The sequence below is a fragment of the Drosophila elegans genome, unplaced genomic scaffold (genome assembly GCF_018152505.1).
Source record: "Drosophila elegans isolate 14027-0461.03 unplaced genomic scaffold, ASM1815250v1 contig_208, whole genome shotgun sequence".
NCBI classification, from domain to species: Eukaryota; Metazoa; Arthropoda; class Insecta; order Diptera; family Drosophilidae; genus Drosophila; species Drosophila elegans.
In genome coordinates this window covers 21,365,771-21,389,627 of record NW_024545578.1, presented here as the reverse complement: position 1 = coordinate 21,389,627, position 23,857 = coordinate 21,365,771, and the positions used below count along the sequence as shown (strand labels likewise).

General features: G+C 38.7%; 6 protein-coding genes across 13 annotated transcripts; 3 read left to right on the top strand and 3 right to left on the bottom strand.

Annotated features, from left to right (window-relative positions):
• The first annotated feature begins 38 nt into the window (after positions 1 to 38).
• Positions 39 to 3,305, top strand: LOC108142713. 2 transcript variants are annotated; one of them, XR_005977177.1, is made up of 4 exons: positions 39 to 235; positions 309 to 1,042; positions 1,704 to 2,238; positions 3,285 to 3,305. XR_005977177.1 is itself a non-coding variant. In XM_017266732.2 (3 exons), exons 2-3 carry the CDS (start codon positions 342 to 344, stop codon positions 2,149 to 2,151), a joined length of 1,149 nt encoding a protein of 382 aa, XP_017122221.1. In that variant the 5' UTR covers positions 39 to 235; positions 309 to 341; the 3' UTR covers positions 2,152 to 2,449. The 2 variants fall into 2 exon arrangements, 1 of the variants encoding a protein (XP_017122221.1); XM_017266732.2 differs by lacking the exon at positions 3,285 to 3,305 and having other exon boundaries at positions 1,704 to 2,449.
• On the bottom strand, positions 2,380 to 13,360 carry LOC108142714. 3 transcript variants are annotated; one of them, XM_017266735.2, is made up of 6 exons: positions 13,294 to 13,360; positions 8,191 to 8,653; positions 7,316 to 7,389; positions 7,196 to 7,238; positions 3,366 to 3,491; positions 2,380 to 2,675 (listed from the first exon to the last, which is right to left on the bottom strand). In XM_017266735.2, the coding sequence occupies exons 2-6, from the start codon at positions 8,552 to 8,554 to the stop codon at positions 2,563 to 2,565; spliced, it is 720 nt and encodes a 239-aa protein (XP_017122224.1). In that variant the 5' UTR covers positions 8,555 to 8,653; positions 13,294 to 13,360; the 3' UTR covers positions 2,380 to 2,562. The 3 variants fall into 3 exon arrangements, with proteins under 3 accessions (XP_017122224.1, XP_017122223.1, XP_017122222.1); XM_017266734.2 differs by lacking the exon at positions 13,294 to 13,360 and adding an exon at positions 10,055 to 10,246; XM_017266733.1 differs by lacking the exon at positions 13,294 to 13,360 and adding an exon at positions 9,442 to 9,559.
• Positions 13,361 to 16,129: 2,769 nt separating this feature from the next.
• LOC108142807 (4-hydroxyphenylpyruvate dioxygenase) lies at positions 16,130 to 17,934 on the top strand. Its single transcript, XM_017266868.2, has 5 exons — positions 16,130 to 16,226; positions 16,538 to 16,564; positions 16,640 to 17,023; positions 17,090 to 17,743; positions 17,807 to 17,934. The coding sequence occupies exons 1-5, from the start codon at positions 16,224 to 16,226 to the stop codon at positions 17,879 to 17,881; spliced, it is 1,143 nt and encodes a 380-aa protein (XP_017122357.1). The 5' UTR covers positions 16,130 to 16,223; the 3' UTR covers positions 17,882 to 17,934.
• Positions 17,737 to 19,978, bottom strand: LOC108142806. 2 transcript variants are annotated; one of them, XM_017266865.2, is made up of 4 exons: positions 19,795 to 19,976; positions 19,140 to 19,722; positions 18,221 to 18,845; positions 17,737 to 18,158 (listed from the first exon to the last, which is right to left on the bottom strand). In XM_017266865.2, the coding sequence occupies exons 1-4, from the start codon at positions 19,880 to 19,882 to the stop codon at positions 17,964 to 17,966; spliced, it is 1,491 nt and encodes a 496-aa protein (XP_017122354.1). In that variant the 5' UTR covers positions 19,883 to 19,976; the 3' UTR covers positions 17,737 to 17,963. The 2 variants fall into 2 exon arrangements, with proteins under 2 accessions (XP_017122354.1, XP_017122356.1); XM_017266867.2 differs by lacking the exon at positions 17,737 to 18,158 and having other exon boundaries at positions 18,699 to 18,852; positions 19,795 to 19,978.
• Positions 19,979 to 20,078: 100 nt separating this feature from the next.
• On the top strand, positions 20,079 to 21,162 carry LOC108142769 (39S ribosomal protein L15, mitochondrial). Its single transcript, XM_017266809.2, has 2 exons — positions 20,079 to 20,289; positions 20,353 to 21,162. Exons 1-2 carry the CDS (start codon positions 20,185 to 20,187, stop codon positions 21,106 to 21,108), a joined length of 861 nt encoding a protein of 286 aa, XP_017122298.1. The 5' UTR covers positions 20,079 to 20,184; the 3' UTR covers positions 21,109 to 21,162.
• LOC108142768 (presenilin homolog) lies at positions 21,113 to 23,677 on the bottom strand. 4 transcript variants are annotated; one of them, XM_017266806.2, is made up of 9 exons: positions 23,575 to 23,677; positions 23,278 to 23,518; positions 22,984 to 23,216; positions 22,708 to 22,917; positions 22,434 to 22,654; positions 22,273 to 22,371; positions 21,958 to 22,215; positions 21,549 to 21,713; positions 21,113 to 21,489 (listed from the first exon to the last, which is right to left on the bottom strand). In XM_017266806.2, the coding sequence occupies exons 2-9, from the start codon at positions 23,440 to 23,442 to the stop codon at positions 21,221 to 21,223; spliced, it is 1,620 nt and encodes a 539-aa protein (XP_017122295.1). In that variant the 5' UTR covers positions 23,443 to 23,518; positions 23,575 to 23,677; the 3' UTR covers positions 21,113 to 21,220. The 4 variants fall into 4 exon arrangements, with proteins under 4 accessions (XP_017122295.1, XP_041563806.1, XP_041563807.1 ...); XM_041707872.1 differs by having other exon boundaries at positions 22,000 to 22,215; XM_041707873.1 differs by having other exon boundaries at positions 22,057 to 22,215.
• Between the last annotated feature and the right edge of the window lie 180 nt (positions 23,678 to 23,857).

Here is a 23,857-nt window from a genome sequence, read left to right as displayed (position 1 = left end):
ACAAAATCGATTCGACTGCGATAGTTCTGCTGCATATCGCACATCTCTAGACCGCGCTGCCACCTTGTGCGAATTGGCGCAATTTAAACAAAAATAAGGAAAAAATCACAGTTACAATCGCGGGAGGGACGCCAAAAGACAAGTCAGAAGAAATCCGAGTGGCCAGTTAGATATAGCTACCGCCCACGCACAATTCGGTGACTCTGCAGCAAAGATATAGCGAAGCATCCAAGTGGTAAGAACGTCAGGTGCAAAGCGGCGTGAAAATGTTTATACAATCCTAATGCGTATGCGCTTTGTTATTGCAGCATCCGCATCGCAATTTTAAATTGCTATTTGCAATGACGACCCCGCTGCAGACACGAATGGCGCTGGCCGAGATTCCGGATCGCCTGGAGGCGCTGCGCATGGCCAACACCCCGACGAACGCCAATCGCCGGACTCCGGATGAGCCGACTCCGGCGACCATAATTAACACTCCGAACGCCAATGGAGGATTGGGCCTGCGGTTGGACAACGACGTGAATGTGGTGCAGGCCCAGGACTTTGTATTCTCGCCGCTGCCCTCGCCGGATGAACTGGTCATTCGGCAACGCGGTCGCCGGCGCTTCACCACAACCTTTTCGCCGGATAAAGTCAATGGAGGCGGGGGCGCAGGAGTTGGTGCCTCCGGTGGCCCCTCCATGCGGAGTCCCTTCCAACGCACGCCCACCAAGAACCTGCAACTGACCAGCGGCATGATCCTGCGCAGCTCCCCACGCAAGCGACTGACTATGGGCAGCACCCCGCCGGATCCCACGCCCATGGAGACCTATTCGCCCATCAAGATGGCCACCACCAAGCAACTCTGGCCAGGAACGCCCATAGTAAAGAAGCTGAAGATGGACGACCGACCTGTAGGACAGACGAACACCGATGCGACGCTACCATCCCTGTTGCAGGGTCTGTCCCAGGATCAGCTAATCGAATTGATCATGAACAACCTGAAGACTGCCAGCGATGAGGAGGAGATCAGGAGGCAGCTGCCCACGCCAGATACTAGGTAAGTTTACTCGAGCACATTTGGTGGATTTTGTTTTGTACTCGGTCCATATTACATATCTGACGTGTTAAAAAGATTTAAAAATTATTTTCTCCTCTTCCATAAAGATGAAGAAGAAAAAAAATTAAAATGTTATACAAATTTGAAAATTTTTTCGCAAAGCTGCTAGAAGGAAGAGTGAAAAACTATATACACATATAGTCATAGGAAAAGTAATAAAAAATGTAGCGAGGTAGGGTAATTTTTTTAATTTCACCCAGACGGACTTCATTTTTTAAAAATCAGTCTACTTTTATCATAAAGCGGATGTATTAAAAATTAATTATGGGATAAAACATTTTTTTAGGCTGCAAGGGTATTCTTTTTAAATATTTTGAACTCCAAAGAGACTAGATTTTTTGTTATATGAAAATAATAAACATAACATATCAAAGGGTTTCAGATTTATTATTTGTATAAATAGACCTTTTTGATAGTACACATAGGTGCTTCGTCTAGTTAGTCGATATAGACGAAGGAACAAGTTTTCAATGGAACAATTTGATTTTAAGCACTGTCAATGATTATAGAAAGTAAATAAATTAATGTTTTCCAAAGACAGACCCAGGAAAACCACTTTAAAATATATTTTTTAACGACAACTTTTGTGCCTGCCTTGCAGTTCGCTGGAACAGGAGCTGCACCACGCCAAGCGGCTCATCTTCAAGTCCCTGCCCACCTCTCGCCTGTGTAAGAAGACCGATGCGGCGGCCTACTCCAAGGCGTCAATGCATCTCAACGAATTTAAGCGCGTTCTGCAAGCACAGGCCAAGCGCCTGCACGATTCCACTCACTGGGACGCCCTGGTGGACTATGTGACCATGGCCTGGCAGTGTGTGGCCAGCACCCCCAACTGGGAGAGCCACGCCCACAATGCTGTGCGGAGGCAATGCTTTAAGCTCCTGGCCTGCTCCTGCTACGCGGCTATCAAACACGGCGGAATGCGATTGGGACAGACGCGACTGGAGACACTGGAACGCAATTTGCGCGAGTGGTCCAAGGACTACGAGGACGTGTTGTCCTGTGTTAATGCCTTGCAGCGTACGCTGAACAACCGTACCAGCTTATAAACACAATGGAGACTATAGACTCAAGGGAGACTTGCTGAACTCGAGGTTTAGTGGACCGAAACTAGGAAATAAGGCGAAATTTAGCATGTAAGCGAACGATATTTGGCGCGGCACGTGTTATACACTATTTTTAATTTTGTTCCTCAATATGTTGTCCTATTTAAAATGCACGCAAGCAGTTACAGCTTCTTTATTTAGTGATCTAAGCCACACGCTAACTAAACTCGGTTAGCTTTATAAACTTGTATTTATTAACGCTTAAATATATGCTTAGCACGTAGGTTTGATTACCATTGGACATTGTTTGAACTAAGTACACTTATTCGAATGTTTTACGGCTAGATCCTACATCGCTATGACTATGTTGTACAACTTTCGCACGATTACTCCGGTCATGACTACGCTCCAACTTTAACAAAATATTCGTCTTCTACTTAACCAGTGCAGTACACTGAATGCAGAAAGCAGGAGTATTAATATTTTTGGTATGTGCTGGCTTCGCGAGCTGCCGGAAATGTGCCGCCCTGAAAATAGTCAGAGAGAAACAAATGATAAATTATTACTCTATTTTCCACTTCGCTGAGTAATCCTTAAGAAATTTAATAATAATAGGATGCTGTAAAATATTCACGAGCACAATTGCGCAGCTTTGCTCATATTTATTTATGAGCTGGCTCTTTATTTAGCAAAAGTGTTATGTTTATTATGGTAATCTGCTCGAAAATTTCTTGGTATAAACTACTCACAACGATAATATACAACCAAGGCTAATTACCTTTTCAAAATTTATATTGGGCCATATTTTAAGGCTTTTAAAGTTTGTTGTTATACTTTATGATTAAGAACTCTCTCACTTGACGCCCAGTAGCAAATGTGCTGTGAGCGCTTTCAATTAGCATTATAAACTAAATATAATTAGCATGGTTCGATTTTCTGCCAGCGGATAATATTGACATGATCTCTTGGGCATTCATTGTTGCTGTTATTTCTGGTATGTGTATGTTTATCGAAGGCGCCGTGTGGAAACAAAATCATCGAAGAAGTGTATTTACATTATTAAATTAGCATTGCTTTGTTAATCCCTTCTCATGTGTGAGTGGCGTGGGCTTTTAGCATGGATATTGTATTTCCAGATGCGATGACTTCAAGCAGAGCACCGTGAATAACTCATTGGGAGTGAGGCATGATAGTGTTCATGTATGTATAATACTTACACTTCTTGATCCAGATCTCAGCGCAGCAGCACTCCTTGACCGCCCCAAATGCGAAACAGGACTCCACGAAGGGTTGGTGCACTTTCTGATCCGCAAAGCACACATGTGGTACATAGGGCAAGCCCTCTGTAAAAAATAGAAAAGAGGATTAAGCTCAATTCTGAATTGGTCAAATATAAAACAAATCATTTACTTTTTTCTAAACCCTATTCTTAATGAAAGTGCTTAAAATATTTACTTGAAAACTATTTGGGTACTGGTTAAAAACGTTGTAAATCCAAATACTCAATTCAAATATTTTTCACTTTGATATTAATCCATGGCGGTCTTAATTTTTTTTAAATTTGACTAATTTCGGATTTTTTTTTAATATCTGAACATTTAACTTAAATAACATTTAAATTAAATTAAATCCATGTAAATTTTTAATTTTTTTCGCTTTGATTGGGGTTGTTAGTTTTGGCTGTTTTACCATTTTCGGATTTTTTTTTAATATCTGAAAATTTAATTCAAATCACATTTCACCTAATCTCTAATATTTTCCACATTAATTAAAACTCAATAGACATATATATATTTTTCCTATTTCATTTTTTTAACATCCTACTTTTTATGTGAAACACAAATATATTAAGTTTCTTCATAAGATGACTTAGGTCATTTTGGAATCAAAGCTTTTCAAATATATTACGCAAGGTTTTAAAAAAAAATCCTGAGTCATAAAATCGTATTTCTTAGTGTACCAGTATGTGGGCAAATCCAGCGTGACGAACGCTCAATTCAATCTCGTTTCCGGACGGAATTTATGTTAGTCTTTTCAAGAAGATAAGAAGTGGAAGTTACTTTGAAATTTTGAGCATAATTTTTTTTTTGTTTAATAATAATGAAATTTTTTAAACAATCTTTTTTTAATAGGTTTTGTTGATTAAGAGGTCATATGTTGATGTTTTAATATCCTCAAATTTAATTATATTATTTAAGTAACCCATTTATTATATTCTGTTCAATACGATTGAGAACTTGTGCGGCGGTTTTCGCTGGAAAAAATAAACAAATTTTCAACGTTTTCAATATGTTGCCCCCATTTTGAAATCAAGTGCCTAACTTTTATAATAGAAACCACTTAATTTAAATACACAATTTATGAAACTTTTTCGCTTTGAGTAGAAACGGAAATCGATAAAATAGAATATGTTTATTAGGAGCTGCGCACGCAAAACCCACAATAATTCTGAAGAAAATATAAACTGTGGCGAGTGACTAAATTTGAACGGCATTGTTTCTCGATCGGATCATAACATATGCCTGTATTATTTTTCGTTTGGCCTGTTTTTAGACGCCCATTTGTTTACAAATGCTCAACGCTTTGAATTTTATAAAGTTCCATGTCTACAGTTTTAGGAACATAGAAGGCCCACACAGAATAGTTTTTGATGGTGCGTGTCGCCGATATTTATGCAATTAAATAATTATTAGCTAATGAAAACAGACACGGCGCTCGGAGTGTAATATGTTAGGTCAAATCAGTGACTGCTCTCGCAATTGTTAATAATCTTTAGCGACGTTTGACAACCCGAGGACAATCGGGTAAAAACACAAATCGACAGATTGTTTAAAAAGAAAATGCATATTGAGTGTGATTGATTACACGAGGCAACAAATATGTGGTTATCACTGAAACGATCTTTATAGTGATTATTTTCAAAGCTGTTATGATTCACATTTACCCTGTCAACATTTGAATAATTAATAAAATTATTAATGGATTTAATTGGGAAGTTTCGGCGAGGTGGAAAAATATAAAAGAACATTGAAATAGCTGTCAAATTTAATAGTACACAATTATGGAAATATTTGAAATGGGCGCTATAAGCGGCACCTAAAAATAGTGGATCGAGAAGTAAAGGTATAGCCACCCACCCAGTTGCCTGGACAGGTGTTTTTCGATTGTTATTTCAGGCACGTTCCTTATTGATTGGATTTGTTGCCGGTAGTAGGAATCGCCAACAGCATACTAAAGGAAACTCGTCAGACGTAAGACTGAGTCAATAGTAATATAATATTTACCCAGCTATCAGATACTTGCGTTGGGAACAGTCAGAGCATTTATTATTTACAATGAATTAGATTTTGCTCTGTTTTAGAAGCAATTAAAGGGATTCAGTTTCGTCAACTGATAAGAAGTTTTAAGAGGTGCAAATATGTATTAAAAAAATACTCTGATGACCAATTTAAACGTAAAGTAAACAGGAAAAGAGAGCTTAATATTTGAGATATTCCGTATCTTAAGTCAATATACTCCTAACAACCCCAATGACACTTTTCAACCCTTCGAGATAGCGATTTCAAGAACTCAGGAATTTGTTTTTAATATTGATATTTGATAACGATAAAACTGCGTATTTTCCCAGAAGACCTTTAAGGGCTAACAGCCTACTTAAATGCATAACAATCCAATAACAAAGTGAAATTAACAAAATTGTATTTAATGAGTGACCAACACAAAACAATTCAAAGGCGGGAGCACTTGAAAAGGAAAACTACAGGGGCATGGAAAACTGCGCGCCTTGAAGAAAATCATTCAACTGTAGACAATCCAAGCGCCGAACCCACTAAAATTCCCCCAACAAGGCAAAATGCACATCAACAAGTAGAAAATGTTCAACAAAAAGTAAAACAACTGAAAGAATTATAAACTGACGCTTGGACATTTGGAATGCCAGTGTAATCCAACTACAGTGAATGTAAATCATGCAAAATAGGCTATACGTTTGTTGTCAGCTTCTCATAGGTCAATATTTTAATGTTTAATTTAATGTACTATTAATTTAAATTATTTTATATTTACAATATATATTTAAATGGTAAATAGTTAGTAACTCTTAGTTCAAATGCTTTCAAACGATAGGTTTGCCCAAAGTCTAGCTTTCATTATAGGCAATAGAAATATTATATATAATACATATTTGACTTTAGACCACTTATAACTTAATCTAAAAATTACAAGTTAATAAACAGAGTTGAAACATGATATGTGTGATAATTGAAACATTTAAATTTCTACTGTGTCAGTATAATTAAGGATTAATTTTGCTAGTTGATTGACAATACTAAAAATGTTAAATTAAAGCTTAAACCTTATTTAAATATTTTAAGTATTGAATTATTTTCCCTATGCAGTCTCCACTGTAGTGGTTGCAAGACGAGGCAATGAAGCGTGTCGCAGCATTAGAGTGCGGTTCAATCAGTGGACCAGACTTAACAACTTCCGCGCCGCATCACGTGCCAAGTGGAAGAGCACAGTCCGTGGAATAAGTATCTGCCACCTTTACGACCATGGGATAGTTCTGAGGCTTGGATAGTTGGGCCAACTGTTGCGTCATCGACGGCAGCGCCTTAGCCAGTAATTTGCGTGAGTGCGGTTTGTTAAGGGCCTCTGAATCGGACAAAATAAGCTAATAAGCTAATGACGCTCTTTAGAGAGTTGACTTTGCCACTGCGTTGCAAGTGGGTTAGTGGCACGTCTTTATTTTGTGTGTTTACTGTGGGAGTCTGCTACTGCGGCTGGGTTGCAGAGTTTTGTTTATTGTTGTATGGCGCCATCTGCTGAGACTCATGCGGCAAGTCATAAATATCAACCCAGGTGAACAAGTACACTACCAAAACTTTTTTAAAACTTTAGTTTAACCTATTAAATTTGTCTTAACCTTTTTCAATTTTCTGAACCTCCAAAAACCAATTACAATTCTAAGATTATTATTTTCTTTGACACATAATATTCGTAAAATAAAGACAAGAAATAATACTTAATTTTATTAAGAATAACTTACCTTCTCGGTGTTGCAGCTCGCACCAGCAATGATCGTTGATAAACTGCAAACAGAATATTTTACAATTAATTTTCTTGCCTTTTGATCTTAATTATTTTAAATGCGGGCTTTATTTATTACCTTAGTTCCCAGACAATATTTCGGTGTATTCGGTGGGCACTGAATTGAACTGCAGGCATATTTCTGGCCCCTTGCTATAAAGACAGAAGATTTAAACGTTGTAGAAAACAAGAATTTTTGTTTAAAAAACATAGCGCTGACGGAGTTTTTCGAACTTCATCAAGTAAATTATTATAAATATTTACAATTTTGCTTAAAAACTGATTTTACTTTTTCTCTAGGGAAACGTAGTCAGTCGCATTTTATTAAAATTTGTGGTTTTATATTTTAAAAGCAAGGAATATTTTTGTTTAAAATTTTAAATCATTAATGATATTTGCCTAAAATGATTGTTTTACTTTTTATATTATATGGAGACTTTGTATTAAGTCCTTTGTAATCACTTCATCAAGTAAATTATTATAAATATATTTATATATATAGGTATGTATTATATGTTGCTTATTTATAACTTCTATGAAGCAATTAATATGGTGAGTACAAAAAAAATAGTTACCAGAATATACCCAAAAAAAAAACTGTCGTTGAAACTATACTATTGTTACGTTTATGTTAAACTATTGGGTATGAAAAACAGGATGATAATTAAATTAATGCCAAGAAAGTATCAAAATAAAACGTATGTGGTTCAACAAAAAAAATACCTTATTCTACAGTTTTAGACTCTTCGGTATAGAAATGAAACTAAAAAGTAGTATTGAATCAATAACTTAATACTGGCACTAGTTTGTTTTCAAAACACACTCATTATAACTAAACTTCCAGTTTTTTTTTTGGGTGTAAGCAATAAATTGTTGCCAAAGTTTTTACTTGTTCATTTTGAATATATTATATTTCAAAAATTTCAGTATTGAGTCCCATTTCGGGTTACTTACTCGCATTAATTTTCTGCAGGGACTCCATGGCCGACAACTGGGTCACCTGGTGGTCGAAGGTGTATTCCTCGTAACTGTCGCTATATGGTGGGACCCGAGGACGCAGGTCCTCCTTGTCGCACATGATGCAGGAGGATTGTGGAGCACCGAGGGCAGATCCGAGGCAGATCGCCAGCACAATCACCACTGCCAGGAATGATGGGATGACCGCGGGCTGATTACGCAGGCTGACCTTTGGGTCTAAGGGCTTATCGGTGGATCTGGGCGGCGATTGCTGCAATCTCGAGCACTGGCAACTCTCTATGGCAAATCCGACACATTCCAATTCGGTCCACATCGTGCCTGGTCGTCCGATTTCGATCATTTTATTGTGCACAATTATCACATTAATTAGCTGGGCTTTATTGGCGTTTTATTTCGGCTTAGTTTGTGCGTCGTTGCGGTCGCAGCAATCGGATACGATCTGTAAGTCGCACGGATGCGGAGATTGAGATTTTTAGAGATCGGACTGACTATAGTAAACTAAAAATGCGGTCGTGATCTGAATATAGATTCCAATCGCATATATGGCTCGGATTCTATGCGCTTTCCACACGAACAACTTTTGTCTAATTCACTTTACAGCTGATTGGTTTAGTGGCATTTCTGTATTATTAAACAATTTTTATCGTTTTTCTTTAAACTGCAGTAACTTGATGTGACGTGAAACTTGAGTTGGTTAAATGGGCCAATTTTTAGATAGTTGCAAGAAATTGCAATCAAGTCTATAACTTTTCACATTTTATTTTCTATCACTCGTCGATTTGTAATTAGTTTATTTTTTTTAAATATATGTATCGGGGATAATTTAGTTTTTATTAAACATTTCTGAATTAGTTTCCAATTGATTCCACATTCTAATAGCAATCCTTGTTGACAGAAATACACTTTTTCACATATTTCTAATTTCTAATTATTTCTTTGGCGACCATATCCAAAATAAACTTTGTTCAAATTAAAACTCGAAATAAACCATTTCCACACATCCACAAATTGTTGCACAAAATCGCCTCCTTTCATCTCATTTGTTGCTGATAAATGACTTTAGAATTTTGTAGATATTTTTTTTCTACAAAAAAATGCCTGGTATTCTTGAGAATAATTTATTAAGAAGCTGACCAGCGACTCACTCAACGCCTCTCATAAATTAAAGTTACAAATATCACACACGCACGTGAGGAGGCGGAATAAAGGAAACAATATTTGTCGTACCGCTGCGATGGTTTCGCATCAAGATCGACGGCCACACGTCCGATTCCCAGCCTATGCAAATTCGTTCTGAGCAACTCGCACCGACTTTTACAATGCGGCAGCGCGGCACACAGTGGGCTAATCTGGCAGTATTTCAATTGAATTTCAATTACTTTTATTTAATTGCAAATATCTAAACGTAAAACTTAATGTTAAAACTAAACACCAGAATTAATGGAACCCAAGCATAGATACTGTCTACAAAGGAATAAAAATATCAAGCTATCGATTTTTAGTTACCAATTTTAATATTTTTATTTTAAAAATCATTAAAAGCACTTATTCTTTGAAAAACAAAATACATTTCTCCGATAGCGGGTACTTTTTAATAATAAATAAAATATAAGTCACAAAATATCTGTCATTAAAAACATTTACTATAAATGTTTGAAAAAAGTTTATTGCGTAAAGCAAGTTAAATAAGCAAATAAGTTTTCCTTTATATTTATTTAAAAAATGTTGGTCGTTGATTTTAAAATAAAATAATATTTCACTAAAATGTTACAAATTTATTTTAAAAAAGCAACTGCAAAATAAAATAACTACTTGCTACTGCGGATAATTCGTTCATTACCAATTAAAATAGGGCTATTATTTTGTTGTTACCCAACTAGCAACTTAAACACATTCGCATACACTTTTTTGTACCAAAATAAATATTGTTCTTTGCACTGTGGGTTGGCGTAGTAAACGATGAGCAGCACGAGCATGCGCTTCGTGGAGCTCCTAAGGCCCGACCACCAGTTGGAAGCCCGTCGACTTGAATAAAAGTCAATGCCGCCGAGCGGTTGCATATAAAGAGAGTTCGACCACTTTTATTAATAAGTAGAAGTATGAGTCAGAATAAAGTTAAATAATAACAAAAGGATAGTGATTAAGAGTATAAATGAAAGGATTAACAATTGTAAAAAACAAACAATTCTTAAAAATTTATAGTGTTCCACAAAACTGGTAAATAAGATAAAAAAAAAAATGAGATCATTAAGCTTTTTCTCTTAGACCACTTTTTCCACCTGGTAAAGAATAACGTTTTGCTCAATTCACACTTCCCGATGATTAGCGCCGCCTATCAACAGGCATTTAATCAAATACCCACAAAAATAATGCTCCATTAATAATATGGCTCTTAATAAGCCCCAGTAATTTGTTCAAAATGAAGCAGAACCATTTCCCTTTCCCGAAAAAAAAAAACAAATAAAGAACATTCATACCTTGGCATACCGAACAAACAATATCTGACACACATTGAAATATTTTTATAATTTATGCCCACCTAAATGCCCCGGAACGATCCCTTCAAAACATATATATATATATATATATATCTGCATCTCTTTACCTAGCCCAAAATATATGCATGTGTAATTTTCCCTAGGCTTCATAATTTTGTGTTTTAAAAATAAAATAGAAAATCACATAAAAGAGGTGGCTAGGAAGTTTTCATTTGGTTCCTACTCGAATCTTTTGTTTATTTGTAAAACTGCAACCTGCTATGTACACCCCAGCTCCTCTGTCCAAAATCGTAAATCTTGACAGGCCAACCAGTCAGTCCGATTTTCGGTTTGGAAAGCATCATTTTATGGACCGTACTTTCTAGAATTTCCCAAAACTATTTAATTCTGCTGGGCTCATGATTTGTGGGCGGTTATTGTGTTTTCCCAATGCTTTTCGCTTGATGTGGTTTCAGCTACCACAGCACTTAAAGGCATAAGTCCGTGTGTAAATATCTCGACTGTATAAAAATATCATTTATATGACGGCATATGGCTTAAAGAACTTAATACCATCCACCACCCTGCAAAGGATATTGTGGCAAGCGAAGGGCGCCGGGGAAAGCGTGTCAAGGTGAAAGTGAATCATGCCGAGAATACCTCCCCTGGTTATGATTCTATGGCTTTAATGGGGCACTTTGCCCCCCTCTCTAAGTGGCCAAACAAAAAGGGCGCGTATATTTGGCAGGTAATGGAAAAAATTACTCTCACGAAGCTTTTCGATTGAGTTTTAGCACGCGAGGCGATTTAAATTCGCAAATTTGCATGCAAATATTTGGTTTACCGCAAGCTCTTAATTGGCGTTGAGTGGGCCTAATGGGGAGGAAATGCTGGAAAGATTATATCATTATCTTTATCAGCCATATCTAGGCGGTAACACTAGCCTTAATGGCCATGTCTTTTTAAAAAGTTGCTTCGATTTTTATTTAAGATTTTTAAAATCTTGAAATATACAATTGCGGCTGTCTAAACGATTTCAATCTTGTATTTTGAGTTGTGTATAACTAACTAAGCCAGATTTTGTTTGATTTTAAGGTCAATAGGATTGTATCATTAAAACTGTGCTCTCACGTAAATATAATTGGTTAAGTAACCCCAGTTCCTAGCTCAACCAAAGGTTTAAAAATGTGGACTTTTCGATCCAACTGTAAGTTTGTTGTTTATATCGTAAAAACTCAGCAGGCATCATTTAAAATAAAAACAGTTTTTCTGGCAATCGGGCTAAAAATACTTTATTTGTATTTATATTTGCTAAATGTGCTTATTATCTAGCAATCTAGTGTATCGTATAATTTCTTAGAATTGAGGACCAAAATATTTGTTGTTGGTACTCTTCTTTAAATGTTTTATCTAGTTATAAGTTGTAACCTTCCATATTCAATTTAGTTACCTAAGTTTCGTTATTTCGAGTTTAAGTTAATCTAAAGAAAGGTTTTGAAACGTATACAAATTGACAGCTTAAAGTCCACTACAGGTAAAATTGTGAAACTGTATTTAAATAACTCTGATGAATGACACAGATAGTTATAAGCCTTATATTATTTTCACGCCTCCGTAACCATAAATATACATATTATTAGCTTTGCATTTTTGTTTGTTTTAGCTAAGTTTTTTGTTTGAGTTCTTAAATTCTATGCGTGTGTACTTTTTGCAAATATTCGTATATTTTAAAGAATTTCTAACAAACCGTGTTGACCTAGGTCGATCAACTTTAAATTGTATTTTCTATGTGAATTAAAACCGACCTACCTTTGAAACTTCAGAAAACATCTGCCTTGAACTTAGCTAATGCAAAATCTCACCCACCCTAAGATATGGCTGCGCATGCGGTCTATTGGGATTCGTAACCCTAATCAGCGAAGAAACACCCCGAGAAAACAATCCTTAAAAGGCAAGGAAGAAGCAAGCCCGCGAAAGAGAGATATCCTGCCAGAGAGTAAGTCCCCAAAGTACAATGCTCTCATTTTCAAACAAGAACTCGTTTCTGTAGTGCTTCTAAAACTGTTCCCCCCCATAACATACAGTTTTCTCACCACTGGACGAGGCAATGATTTTTGCGCCTCCATATTTATGATCATTTTCCCACTGAATAATCAATCAACAAAATCGCAAAAGTAACATATATACACTATTTTTAAACCACTAACTAGAGAATGCTTTCAGAGCATATAATTTATGTTGTAACATTTAAAACTTTTTTGTCTTGCTTTGGGGGATTTTTTGTCTCGAAAATTGTCCGTTTTTTTTCGAGGCCAAAACCATTTGGTGTTGTTTTTTCGCGTTTTTTTCAAACATTAAGATTTTAATCGCTCAACGAGACGCACCAATTTGTCAATATTTAAAAAAAGTTGAACATAAATTTTCACAGCAGCAACAAAAAAACAAAGTTTGGGGCGGAAAATAGAGAATGGCGACAAATGATTTTGGTTTGTACACAAAACACAGTGACAGTTCAAGTACGTATAAATTTTTTTGTGGCTGCAATTCTTTTATTTGTGTTATTATAACAATTAAGATAGATAATTTTGGAGTAGTTACACACTTCTGATTTTTCCTGTTATTTTTTAAAGCGACTCTTGGTTGTTGAGCTTGTTGTTTAGGCAGCGCAGTAAACGCGACTGAAGGCTAAAAGCGTGACGTAGACCGGCGACAGCTTGCGGCTATGGCAACAACAACAACCACGACAACAAGGACAATAACACAACACTGAGAGAAATTTTGCGTACTGAAATGTCTGAAAAGGTTACATCATTACATCAACAAATTATATCACTGTCAGTTGTTAAATTCACCTCTTTTTTGAACGAAAATCTTTATTTCCTTTCCATCAAATTTCCATTAGTGAAGCAACGAGAATAAGTATGAAATATAAATACTTTATATTATGTTTTTAATTTTTTTACGAACATTTATATACTCACATTATTGATTGAAAATTATTAGAAGAATTAAGTATTTAAAAATCAAACAGTTTATTGTACATAAATCAATAATAATTTAAATAATTTTAATATGATTAAGAAAAAGAAAACAAACATGTGCTAATAAATAAAGGACTAATCTTGTAAATAATTTAAAACAAAAAAAAATTGCTTTACATATTAAGACCAGTTTTCTAATGGATATTTTGTTTTCTGTGTACCGACGTCGAAGTTACTGACGACAACAATAGAGACTCACATCCTTCTGTCTGGCAGTCGTCCTCTTAGAAAGCAACCCCCAAGTGAGAAAGTTTTCCTGCTGGCAATGCTGTCTAACCGACAGAGAGAGCTACTGCCCCCGATTAAAAAAAAAAGAGAGGCGAAAAGGGCCGTCAGAGAGCCCTAGAAATACAATCTCTCTATAGAGCAACAGGCTACCCACATCAAACCCAAAACAAACCCGAGCTGAGCAAAATACCGTTCTTTTCGCCAAGAGGAAAAGTTTGCTCAGCTAATGGCAAATCAGTGGAGTTAGAGGGATGGCGATTATTATTGGGATAGGTCTAATGGGGTGCGTCAGATTTATTGACTTATGGAATTCCGGGAGCGCCAGGTGTAGAATAAACAAATAGAAATCCCAAAAATTTATGAGGGCGATAATAATATCAATGAAGTGAAAAGGCGATGGTAAAAATTGATTTCGGTTAGTCAAAACTTGTTTTATATAAAGAACTACTATTAAATACAACAAAATTAAATAAGTTATTATTGAATAAAATTTTATTGTTACACACATTTATAGTTTCTAAGAATAAAGACAATTTTTTCGATCATGTCCTTAAATATTCGCTTCCGTACACCTAAAAAGGTAATTAAATCGTAATATAAGAACATTTTGTGCCATAAGGCTTAATAGCCACTACAACATCTGGAGCAATTTGGCGACAAGTGTTATTTGCAACTCCCGCCACTGTTGTCAGACTATCGCCTCTGCAGCGCCCTAATAAGCCAATCATAATAAATGTCAAGCATCGATTTGGCTTCTTGCCAATGACCAATCGACCATATCGCCGTCCTCCACCCTCAGTTCTCTTTTCCCTTTCTGCAGCACCCCTTTCGAACTGTCAGTATATCATTAGTTGGTCACTCGCAGCTGAGGAGACTTTGTCTAGGGCTAATCATTAATGCTTAGCTGCTTGAATTGCTCATACGCCATGTGTTCACTGCTCTAGGGCAGCCCACAGACCCATGAAAACGATTAATTTATAGGCATGTCGCATGTTGCCAAACACCTGACACGAATCGTCATTCAAAATGATTAAGAGAACTGCCCTATCCCAAAATATCATTGAGAAATTTAATAACTTAATAATGGGATAGGATAGAAAGTGTTATGATTAAGTAACTTAAATAGTTACAAAAATATGTACAGTTTGATTATATTATTTAATAACTAAATAATTTCATATTTAAAGTAGGGTATTAGAAAAAAAAAGAAATATCTAAAGTATTCACTGATAGAACAAGAAGAAAAATTGTTCATCAACTTAAACAGATCAAACCAATCTAAAAATAATCCACGAAAAATAGCTAAACTTGCTTAATGAAATTCCTATTTGATAATTCAAATCAAATAACCAGTCTTTCTTTATTCAAATACAACAAATCATGTGTTCCCAAAAATGAAGAAAGAACAGTCAAATTAATGTCTTTGAATCCTTTTCCAATCCTCTCAAGGTTATTATCCCAGCAATTAATAGTCGATTTAAAGCAATCATCGAAATATGTTATTTATGACTAGCGTGTGCCGTGTTATTAAATAATAACAACAAACAACTTTACTAACCAGTTCTCGTCGTTTTGTTTTGAGAATTTATCAAAGCGATTCTAATGCAAAACAACTTCAATGGCAATACACATTATACACTGGCATAATAGCTAAAAACAATCGAGATAACATTAACACTCTGTTTTCCTATTGTTGCGTTTTTGGGGGCTCGCAACTCGAATCAAGTTCAATGCGACTTGGCAACCGATCTCCGAGCAAACTAGTCTGCCGCCTCATAAATATTTTGTGGAATTCTAGCATGAACTCAAACATTTTGCATAATGACTGGCGATATTTTCTTGTAACGGTCTTGGGCAAGTGAAATTTTGACTGTAAAAACTTCTAAAAAGCCGCCATGATAAGAAATAAACATGTTAGAGGCCCGTCCTAGGTTACAAAATTGCAATTCATTCTACCCGATTGCATTAATTAAGTAAACCACCTGTTCTAGTAAACAAATTTCTGCAAGTTCAGTTAAAATATGCGAACAACAACCAGCTACTTAAGATATTCCGATATATATAGCAGTTGAAATAAACAAAATACTAGTTTGGCTTTTATTTAAATTAGTACAGGATTTTCACCTGATCGAGGCCCTATATAAAGCGTCCGATTGGCTTAGCTCGGGCCATAATCATCTTGAAGATCGTGTAAGATCAACGGAACGTAAAAATCTATATCGCGTGTGAGGAGAGGATTTGCATAAATTGAGTCTGAGTGATAATGGTAAATGGGTTGGTACACGTGCCAAAAGTTTTATATAACCGTGTGTGAAAAAGTGTGATCAAAAATTGTGAAATTTAAATTTAAGTCCGATTTTAAACTATTTTTTATTTTAAAGTTTTGAAACTCTTATAAAAACTAATCCACTTTTAAAATTCGATATACCATTTTCTAGTCTTAATGGTAATGTTAGTCTTACCTTAAATACTAAATAGAATAGAACAATAAAATGTTTCTTCCAAGATGATAGTAAAACACGTAACTTCATAAATATAAACTAATTAATGCTCTATTATCCCTTATTCGCCCAATAGACCAGCTATACTGACAAAGGAACCAAAGTAAGTTTAAAAAAAGCATACGAAATCCCAAAAAAAAAAAACTATAAATAATTTATTTACCTTTTATAATTGCAGCCTGAAGCCGGCAAATTTCTAAGCTTTGATCACCTGACCTTCTACGTTGGCAACGCCAAGCAGGCGGCCAGCTATTATACCACTCGACTGGGCTTCGAACCTCTTGGCTATCAGGGATTAGAGACCGGGGAACGACGCTTCGCCAAGCATGCCGTGCGCCAGAACAAGATCGTCTTTGTGTTCGTCTCCGCCTACACTCCGGATGACAAAGAGCATGGACTCCACTTGATGCGCCACGGCGACGGTGTCAAGGATGTAGCCTTCGAAGTGGAGGATCTTAATGCCATCTTTACCCTGGCGGTGTCCCGAGGCGCCGAAGTGGTGCGCGACATCTGGGAAGAGAGCGATGACCAGGGATTCGTGAGATTCGCCACCATCAAGACGGTAATTGATACAGGAAATAGAAAAATCTTAATATTAAAACCTTAATCTTCAATATATTCTATGTAGTACGGTGATACCACTCATACTTTTGTGGAGCGCACTGGTTACACGGGCGACTTCCTGCCCGGTTTTCAGCGGGCGGCTGAGGATGTTCTTCTGAAGGGCTTGCCCTCCACAAAACTGAACTTCATTGATCACGTTGTGGGCAACCAGCCGGATCTGCAAATGGAAAGTGTGGTCTCCTGGTACGAGAGGATCTTGCAGTTCCATCGCTTCTGGTCGGTGGACGACTCCCAGATTCACACCGAGTACTCGGCCTTGCGATCCATCGTTATGGCCAACTACGAGGAGACGGTGAAGATGCCGATCAATGAGCCGGCCAATGGAAAGAAGAAGTCGCAGATTCAGGAGTACGTGGAGTACTACGGTGGAGGTGGTGTCCAGCACATTGCCCTCAACACGGATGACATTATCGAGGCGGTGACCAACCTGAAGGCTCGGGGCACCGAGTTCCTGACCATCCCATCCTCGTACTACGAACTCCTGCAGGAGCAGCTTTCGCATAGCCGCACCAAGATCAAGGAGGACATGGAGGTTCTGAAGAAGTTGAACATTTTGATTGACTTTGATGAGAACGGATATCTGCTGCAGATATTTACGAAGAACTGCCAGGACAGGCCCACTCTCTTCCTCGAAGTAATTCAACGCTATAATCACAATGTAAGATTTATTACTTAAACTATTATAGCTATGAACAGTCATTGATAATCGTAACTATTTCAGGGATTTGGCGCTGGAAACTTCAAGTCCTTGTTCACGGCCATCGAAATTGAGCAAGCCAAGCGCGGAAACTTGTGAGACAAATGTGTAATAACTCAACAATTATAATAAATGAAATGGTTTAAAGAGAACAACTTATGGTAGAAATATTTCCAAAATGTCATTTGTTTATTCGCTGGTCTCTGAAACGTGTGTCTATCAGAACCTCGTTGCGGGGATCGTCTTCGGCAAAGGAAACCATGTGGGGATTCCAGAATCCTGGTGGCGTTGAGCTTCTTGCGTCAATGTGCCGGCAGTTGGCTAAATAGTCTTCAATCTTCTCATCGGTCAGGTTTGAACCCATGAAATTTATAAACTTAATTGGAAAATTATAAAATTTAATACAATTTGCTATCGAAAGTATTGAATTACACCAACCTTTTCGCATTCCCCGCATTCAATATTGAAACGTTCTTTAACTGTCAACTCTGGTTCATTTTTCACCAAAAGTGGTCGCGGAAACTCCTCTTCTAAATCTTTGCTATCCTCTTCTTTGATTTCCATTAGATACTTTTCAATATCCTGAGACATTTTCGTTGATTCATTGCCCACATCTGTCTCTGTTTGGGATTCGGGTTCAGCTTTCACTGCCTTGGTAATTGGAATGACAGCTTCCACTTTTTTTGGTATCGATTGAATGTTCTTCTGCTGGTCAATCATTTTCATCTCGAACTGTCTCAGAGCGTTCGAGCAGGCATCATCGTCGTCCTTCATAATCTCGGCCAGCACATCCATTGTCCCCATTTTGGTCACTTCTTCGGGGGTATCGTTCACGAAGATTATGTCCTGGGTGGCAGGCGTTAGAATGACCACGCTGTCCGAGGTGCAGTTGATTTTCAATCCTGGAGGGGTTGCTGGTGGTGGCATTATCGGAAGCTCCAATCTCTCCAAATTGAACTCTTCATCCATATCCATTTCAAAACTGGCCTTGCTGATCTTAATATGGCTACTGCTGCTGGTCGTAAGCGAGTCGTCGGCGCTTAAAACGGTCGCGGTGTCTGTTCTGCAAGCTTGGCTTTTAATATTAGAACGAATGGTAACCAGAAGTGTCACAGTAATCTCTTAGTTAATATTTATGGTATAGTAGGAGTTTTCATAAGAAAAATATATATGAAACTCATTGTTTTTAATGTGATCCTCCTGATGAAAACAATATATTTTCCCACTATATCAATATAAAGACTTTAATGACTATTTAAAAAGGGAAATCGGAGATGATCAAATTTCTATCGACTCACTTAATTTTTTTTGGAAGATAATTCTGTGACACATCCTTATTTATCGTACTGCTAATTACCTCTGCATTAGGGATCTATGTGGCCGAGATCTCTTTAAGCTTGCGAGATTGGGGCTTTCCTCTATAACATCGTTTTCGCTGGTGCTAGTCTTATTTGCTTCGAATTTCAGGCGAGTTTGTTTTAAGTGCGAGTTGCTACTTTTGTGCGTGAGTGAAAGCTTGGTGACGATTCCCGCATTCTTGGGTGTCTTACGGATCCAACTGGTGCTCGCGGCAGAAATATTGTTTGGCTGGACATTCTCAAGATTCCGGATGTCCGGCTTTCGGTTTGGTAGCCTTAGTTTGCGCGGGCTTTGTGCAGTGGTCTCCGTTTCCGTAATGGTCTCGTCCTCCTCCATTTCCTGATCCTCGTCGGAGAGATCGATACTGTTGAGGGCTATGTTCATGTTCAGGGAGTTCTGGCTCTGCGGCTGAGGGGATATGTCGTCCTTGATCTTTTTGGGCGACAGTTTCCTGCGCTTCTGCACCTGAATCATGGACTCCTGGCGTTCTTTCAACAACTCCAAAGCCTTGTGCAGCTTATTATTGTGGGCCTTTAGGTTTTCTATGGCCTTGGCACTCTCCTCCGAATCCCTCTGCATCACTATGGGTTATATTATTTATGAAATATTGATTAGCTTAATAGGTCAAAGATTATGTTTTAAGTTCGGATTACTTAAGGCGTGCTGTTTGATCGTGTCTAAAGCGGCAAAAAGGCACTTCACACTCTTCTCCTTGTGACCCCGACATGTTCCACACGTCATTTTAATACAATTTAATTAATTTAAGATTTTTTTATGCAGATTAACGTTTTTTTGATTACTTTTTTTGTTTTAAAATTGTGATGTTTTGTTTATTTTGCGTTCTGCCACATAGTGTGACCTTAAACAGAATGATAAAACAAACCTCCGGTCGAAAAACTAAAAATAGGGTATTTATTGTTTTGCCGGTTGGTATTTTTTAACTCACTAGCTGCGGTCTTACTGTTTGCCATTCTACTCGTGTTTAATTTTTATTTTTCACCTGTAAAATTTAATTTTATTAAATAGATTAACTTAATTTGGCCATGGCACACCTGCGGGAAACCTCAGACAAGGCGCTGAAGCTGTTGCGCACGTTGCCGCGTGTGCAAATCGGAAATCTTCGACCGAATCCGAACTCCAAACAGAATGTGAGTGGTTGAGTAACAACACGCAATTGATACACTATTTATTTATCATATGTCTTTCGGCAGGACAAGCGTGGCAGGGCGCAGCACGGCGGAGATAAGCACGGAGCAGGCAACAAGGGATCCGGACAGCGGCAGAACTTTATGCGACTGGGTTACGAAACGGGTAATCAGCCTTTCTACCTGAGATTTCCCTACGAGCCTTACTACAAAGGACACCACATGAAGCGCCAGTATCCGCCCATCTCGCTGCTCCAGCTGCAGGTGCTCATCGACACCAACAGGATAGACATCAGCCATCCCATCGACATCAGCACTCTGTGCAATTCCGGCCTCCTGAAGCTAAAACCCGCTGAAATGGAATACGGATTCCAGCTCACGGATGACGGGCTGGACAACTTTCAGGCCAAGATCAACATTGAGGTGCAGCACGCCAGCGAGGCGGTCATCGCGGCTATAGAGAAAAACGGCGGGGTAATCCGTACGGCCTACTACGATCCCCGCAGCCTGCATATGCTGGCCAATCCAAAGAAGTGGTTCCAAAAGGGTGTGCCCATTCCCAGCCGAATGCTGCCGCCTCAGGACGCAGTGGACTACTACACGAATCCCAAGAACCGGGGCTACCTCGCCAATCCCGAGGAGATCAGCCAGGATCGCTTGGTGCTGGCCCAGAAATACGGCTACCAGCTACCCAAAATTGAAGATGATTCCGCCTACGATATGCTAACTACTGCCAAGGATCCCAGGCAAGTATTCTATGGCCTGGAACCCGGATGGCTGATCAACATAGTGGACAAAACAATCATCAAGCGTAAGCAATAACTAGTTGAGTTTGTTACTATGCATTTTGTTAAATAAAGAAATGGATTACAAAAAGCTCTGTTAGACTATGATACTATGGGACATGTGATGTGTCCTTGTCTTTTTGATTTGTTTATATAAACACCTGCTTGGCCGATAGATCCTCCATGAAGGGTTTGACCACCGCACTGGTGGCGAAGCAGAATATCAATCCGAAGGTAATTGAGATGGGCAGAGCGGGCAGTGCCTTGCGCCAAATGGCCAGAAGCAGGAGGGTGAGGCAGAGACCAATCAGGATGGCCACAAAGCAAGCGATGGTGGTCGTCCAGTCGCCGTAGCTGGAGGCTTTGCCCACTAATACCGAATAGAAGATGAAATCGCCGAGGCCCAGTTTAATGCCACCTAAAAAACACCAGTCATTAGGATATAGGATGTACTGATTTTACTTACTAAGTACTTACGTTCTTCTTGGCTATCCGGATGATTCTGGTCCGGTGCAGTGACTGTTCTGTACTCGTTTGAACGCTGAGCGCTTCCACTCTGAGTACTTTGAACCTCAATCTGGCGACGGGCCACACGTTCGCTCAAATTGTTAGACCATTCCTGCGTGAAGCCCGCAGCCTCGGCTAAAAAAAAACAAACAAAATGAAACATTTAAGGGTGAAACCTAGCAAATTGCCTTTAAATAGACCAGACCATTTCATGGCTTAGTCATAAATGATATTCTACTAGCAGCGCTGTATACCATATGCCCAACAAAACTAAACAAGACATTAAATACAGAAGAATACAAACAAAAGACCAAATGCCAATTAAGCAATGTACACATTTGAGAGTAGATAAATCATAAAAAATATAATGCATATGTACCGTTTCCGCGCAAATTGCTTTTAAAAGTCACAAGTGGCATACCTTCAGTTGCCAGTACACTGCCATCATCCCGCTGATTCTGTCGAGGATGAGAGTTACCTGAGCGTGAGCCACTAACGGCCGCTGCCTCCGGCGAAGCCAGAGAATTTTGGGTAGCCCTCGTGGTTGTGGTGGAGTTGCTCGACGAGGGCGATGATGAGGCCTCGGCCTGCGACTGCTGGGGCGTAACAGTGCCCACAAGTGCGTAAACGACAGTGGCTACAAAACAGAATTGTTGTGAATACGAAAGTCTCCAAAGAGGTTAATCATTATTACATGAGTAGATCAGAGCGGGGAAGATTTGTTCATTTCGTTCCTGGGCCGTTTCCACCAGTATGCGAAGTGGTCCTCTTGGAGAAAGGACAGCTATGAGATCTGTAAATAAAGCAAATAATAATTCAACTAAAATTCAGTACTCAAGTTCAGTTATGGCTTACCCCAAACGGAAATGGCAGCTAAGACGGCCCAGGCAGTCCATTCAGGCAAATACTTGATGAACACCAAGGCCATTAGGGCTGCTACAAATATAAGATATCCTTGTTGCAGCCGCAGAGGACCCTGCCAATGGATGGCCATCATTCCGACCACTCCAAAGTTCCACATAATCAGCAGGGCAGTGGGGTAGTCCATGGGTATGTTATAGGCGCGCAGGAGCTCCCTTAAATGATCAAATCATCAATGAAGAACTTTATAACAGTGTCTTATACTTACTCCAAATATAAGTACGTAAAGATAAACAATAACATAAAGGACGAGAGAATGAGCCAGCCATGAATGATGCGGTAGCAACGTTTCTTGTACAAAACAATCAGCAGAATGGTCATTGCCACCACTACGCTCATCAGGATCAAAGAGTTGGCCAGAGCATTCCAGAGTTTTACGCTTGGCTCCGGTGATAGCTCATGGAATGGAGTGTATAGGCTAGTGAAGTAGAAACAATCATTAATAGACATAAATAGAGAATGCTGCCATTAAATGTAACCATACAGATAGACATTCGTGCTGTTGTAAAAGCTGATAGAGTTAATGGTGGCCACCACTACCAGCATACAAAGTGAGACGGGCACAAACAATTTGATCACATGCTGGGCGCCATATTTCAGACCCTGCTCCTCCTCCGTTTCATTTGTGGGCGGGGCACCGCCGCCTCCTCCACTCAGTCTTGAAGGTCTTGGTCCGCCCGGTTCCCGCATCACCACATTGGGAACTGCCAGTATGGCCTGGCGGAAATGGAACGGCGGTCAGTGGTGTGATTGCAATCCTCGAATTCAGGGGACTCACCGCATCCGGCTGATCCTGATTGCTGGAACCGTAGTTGTTTCGCTGATGTTGTCGCTTTGGAGGACGCTCCAAACGCTCCGCCTCGCCGTTCTGGCTGCCCATGGTGGCATCGTCTCCGGAGGCGAGTCCGGAGGAGCACGAAGCCTGCAGATTGACAGCAGCCATCAGTGGTGTGCGTTCGTTCGCCCCCGTAGCGCTGGACGACGACCCCTGCGAAGCCGTAGTTGTGGGCTGCGAACTTCTGGGGGGATCAGTACTGATAAGGACCTCAAACTAAATGCATGGCGATCTACTCACAATGGGTGGAACCGAAGTAAATGTAGCTAGAGCAAAACTTTCTTTTGTTTTGACGGAAAAGCGACTCATAGACTAGTGATGGACAACGGCAAGTGCGGCTCAGCTATCGATTTTCGATTAGTTTAGAAGGTTTCATGGAAGTAACAAAACATATGTGGAGGGGATGCATTTAAATGGATCAATCATCAATTTAAGAAAAATGAAGTTTTATGTATAAGTGGCTTACAATTTTTCTTCTTCTAACAGCAGTCAAAATATAAAATCTCTTATGGAAACTTAATAT

Coding starts and splice junctions, on each gene's coding strand:
- LOC108142713 (XM_017266732.2), top strand. CDS start 342: ATGACGACCCCGCTGCAGACACGAATGGCGCTGGCCGAGATTCCGGAT. Junction 1,043..1,703: donor CTGCCCACGCCAGATACTAG/GTAAGTTTACTC, acceptor CCTGCCTTGCAG/TTCGCTGGAACAGGAGCTGC.
- LOC108142714 (XM_017266735.2), bottom strand. CDS start 8,554: ATGATCGAAATCGGACGACCAGGCACGATGTGGACCGAATTGGAATGT. Junction 7,390..8,190: donor CCTGCAGAAAATTAATGCGA/GTAAGTAACCCG, acceptor CTGTCTTTATAG/CAAGGGGCCAGAAATATGCC. Junction 3,492..7,195: donor CGAGCTGCAACACCGAGAAG/GTAAGTTATTCT, acceptor TATTTTTTACAG/AGGGCTTGCCCTATGTACCA.
- LOC108142807 (XM_017266868.2), top strand. Junction 17,024..17,089: donor GATTCGCCACCATCAAGACG/GTAATTGATACA, acceptor TATTCTATGTAG/TACGGTGATACCACTCATAC. Junction 17,744..17,806: donor TTCAACGCTATAATCACAAT/GTAAGATTTATT, acceptor TAACTATTTCAG/GGATTTGGCGCTGGAAACTT.
- LOC108142806 (XM_017266865.2), bottom strand. CDS start 19,882: ATGACGTGTGGAACATGTCGGGGTCACAAGGAGAAGAGTGTGAAGTGC. Junction 18,846..19,139: donor CATAGATCCCTAATGCAGAG/GTAATTAGCAGT, acceptor CCAAGCTTGCAG/AACAGACACCGCGACCGTTT. Junction 18,159..18,220: donor AATGCGGGGAATGCGAAAAG/GTTGGTGTAATT, acceptor TTTCCAATTAAG/TTTATAAATTTCATGGGTTC.
- LOC108142769 (XM_017266809.2), top strand. CDS start 20,185: ATGGCACACCTGCGGGAAACCTCAGACAAGGCGCTGAAGCTGTTGCGC. Junction 20,290..20,352: donor ATCCGAACTCCAAACAGAAT/GTGAGTGGTTGA, acceptor GTCTTTCGGCAG/GACAAGCGTGGCAGGGCGCA.
- LOC108142768 (XM_017266806.2), bottom strand. CDS start 23,442: ATGGCTGCTGTCAATCTGCAGGCTTCGTGCTCCTCCGGACTCGCCTCC. Junction 23,217..23,277: donor ATCAGGATCAGCCGGATGCG/GTGAGTCCCCTG, acceptor CATTTCCGCCAG/GCCATACTGGCAGTTCCCAA. Junction 22,918..22,983: donor AACAGCACGAATGTCTATCT/GTATGGTTACAT, acceptor CTACTTCACTAG/CCTATACACTCCATTCCATG.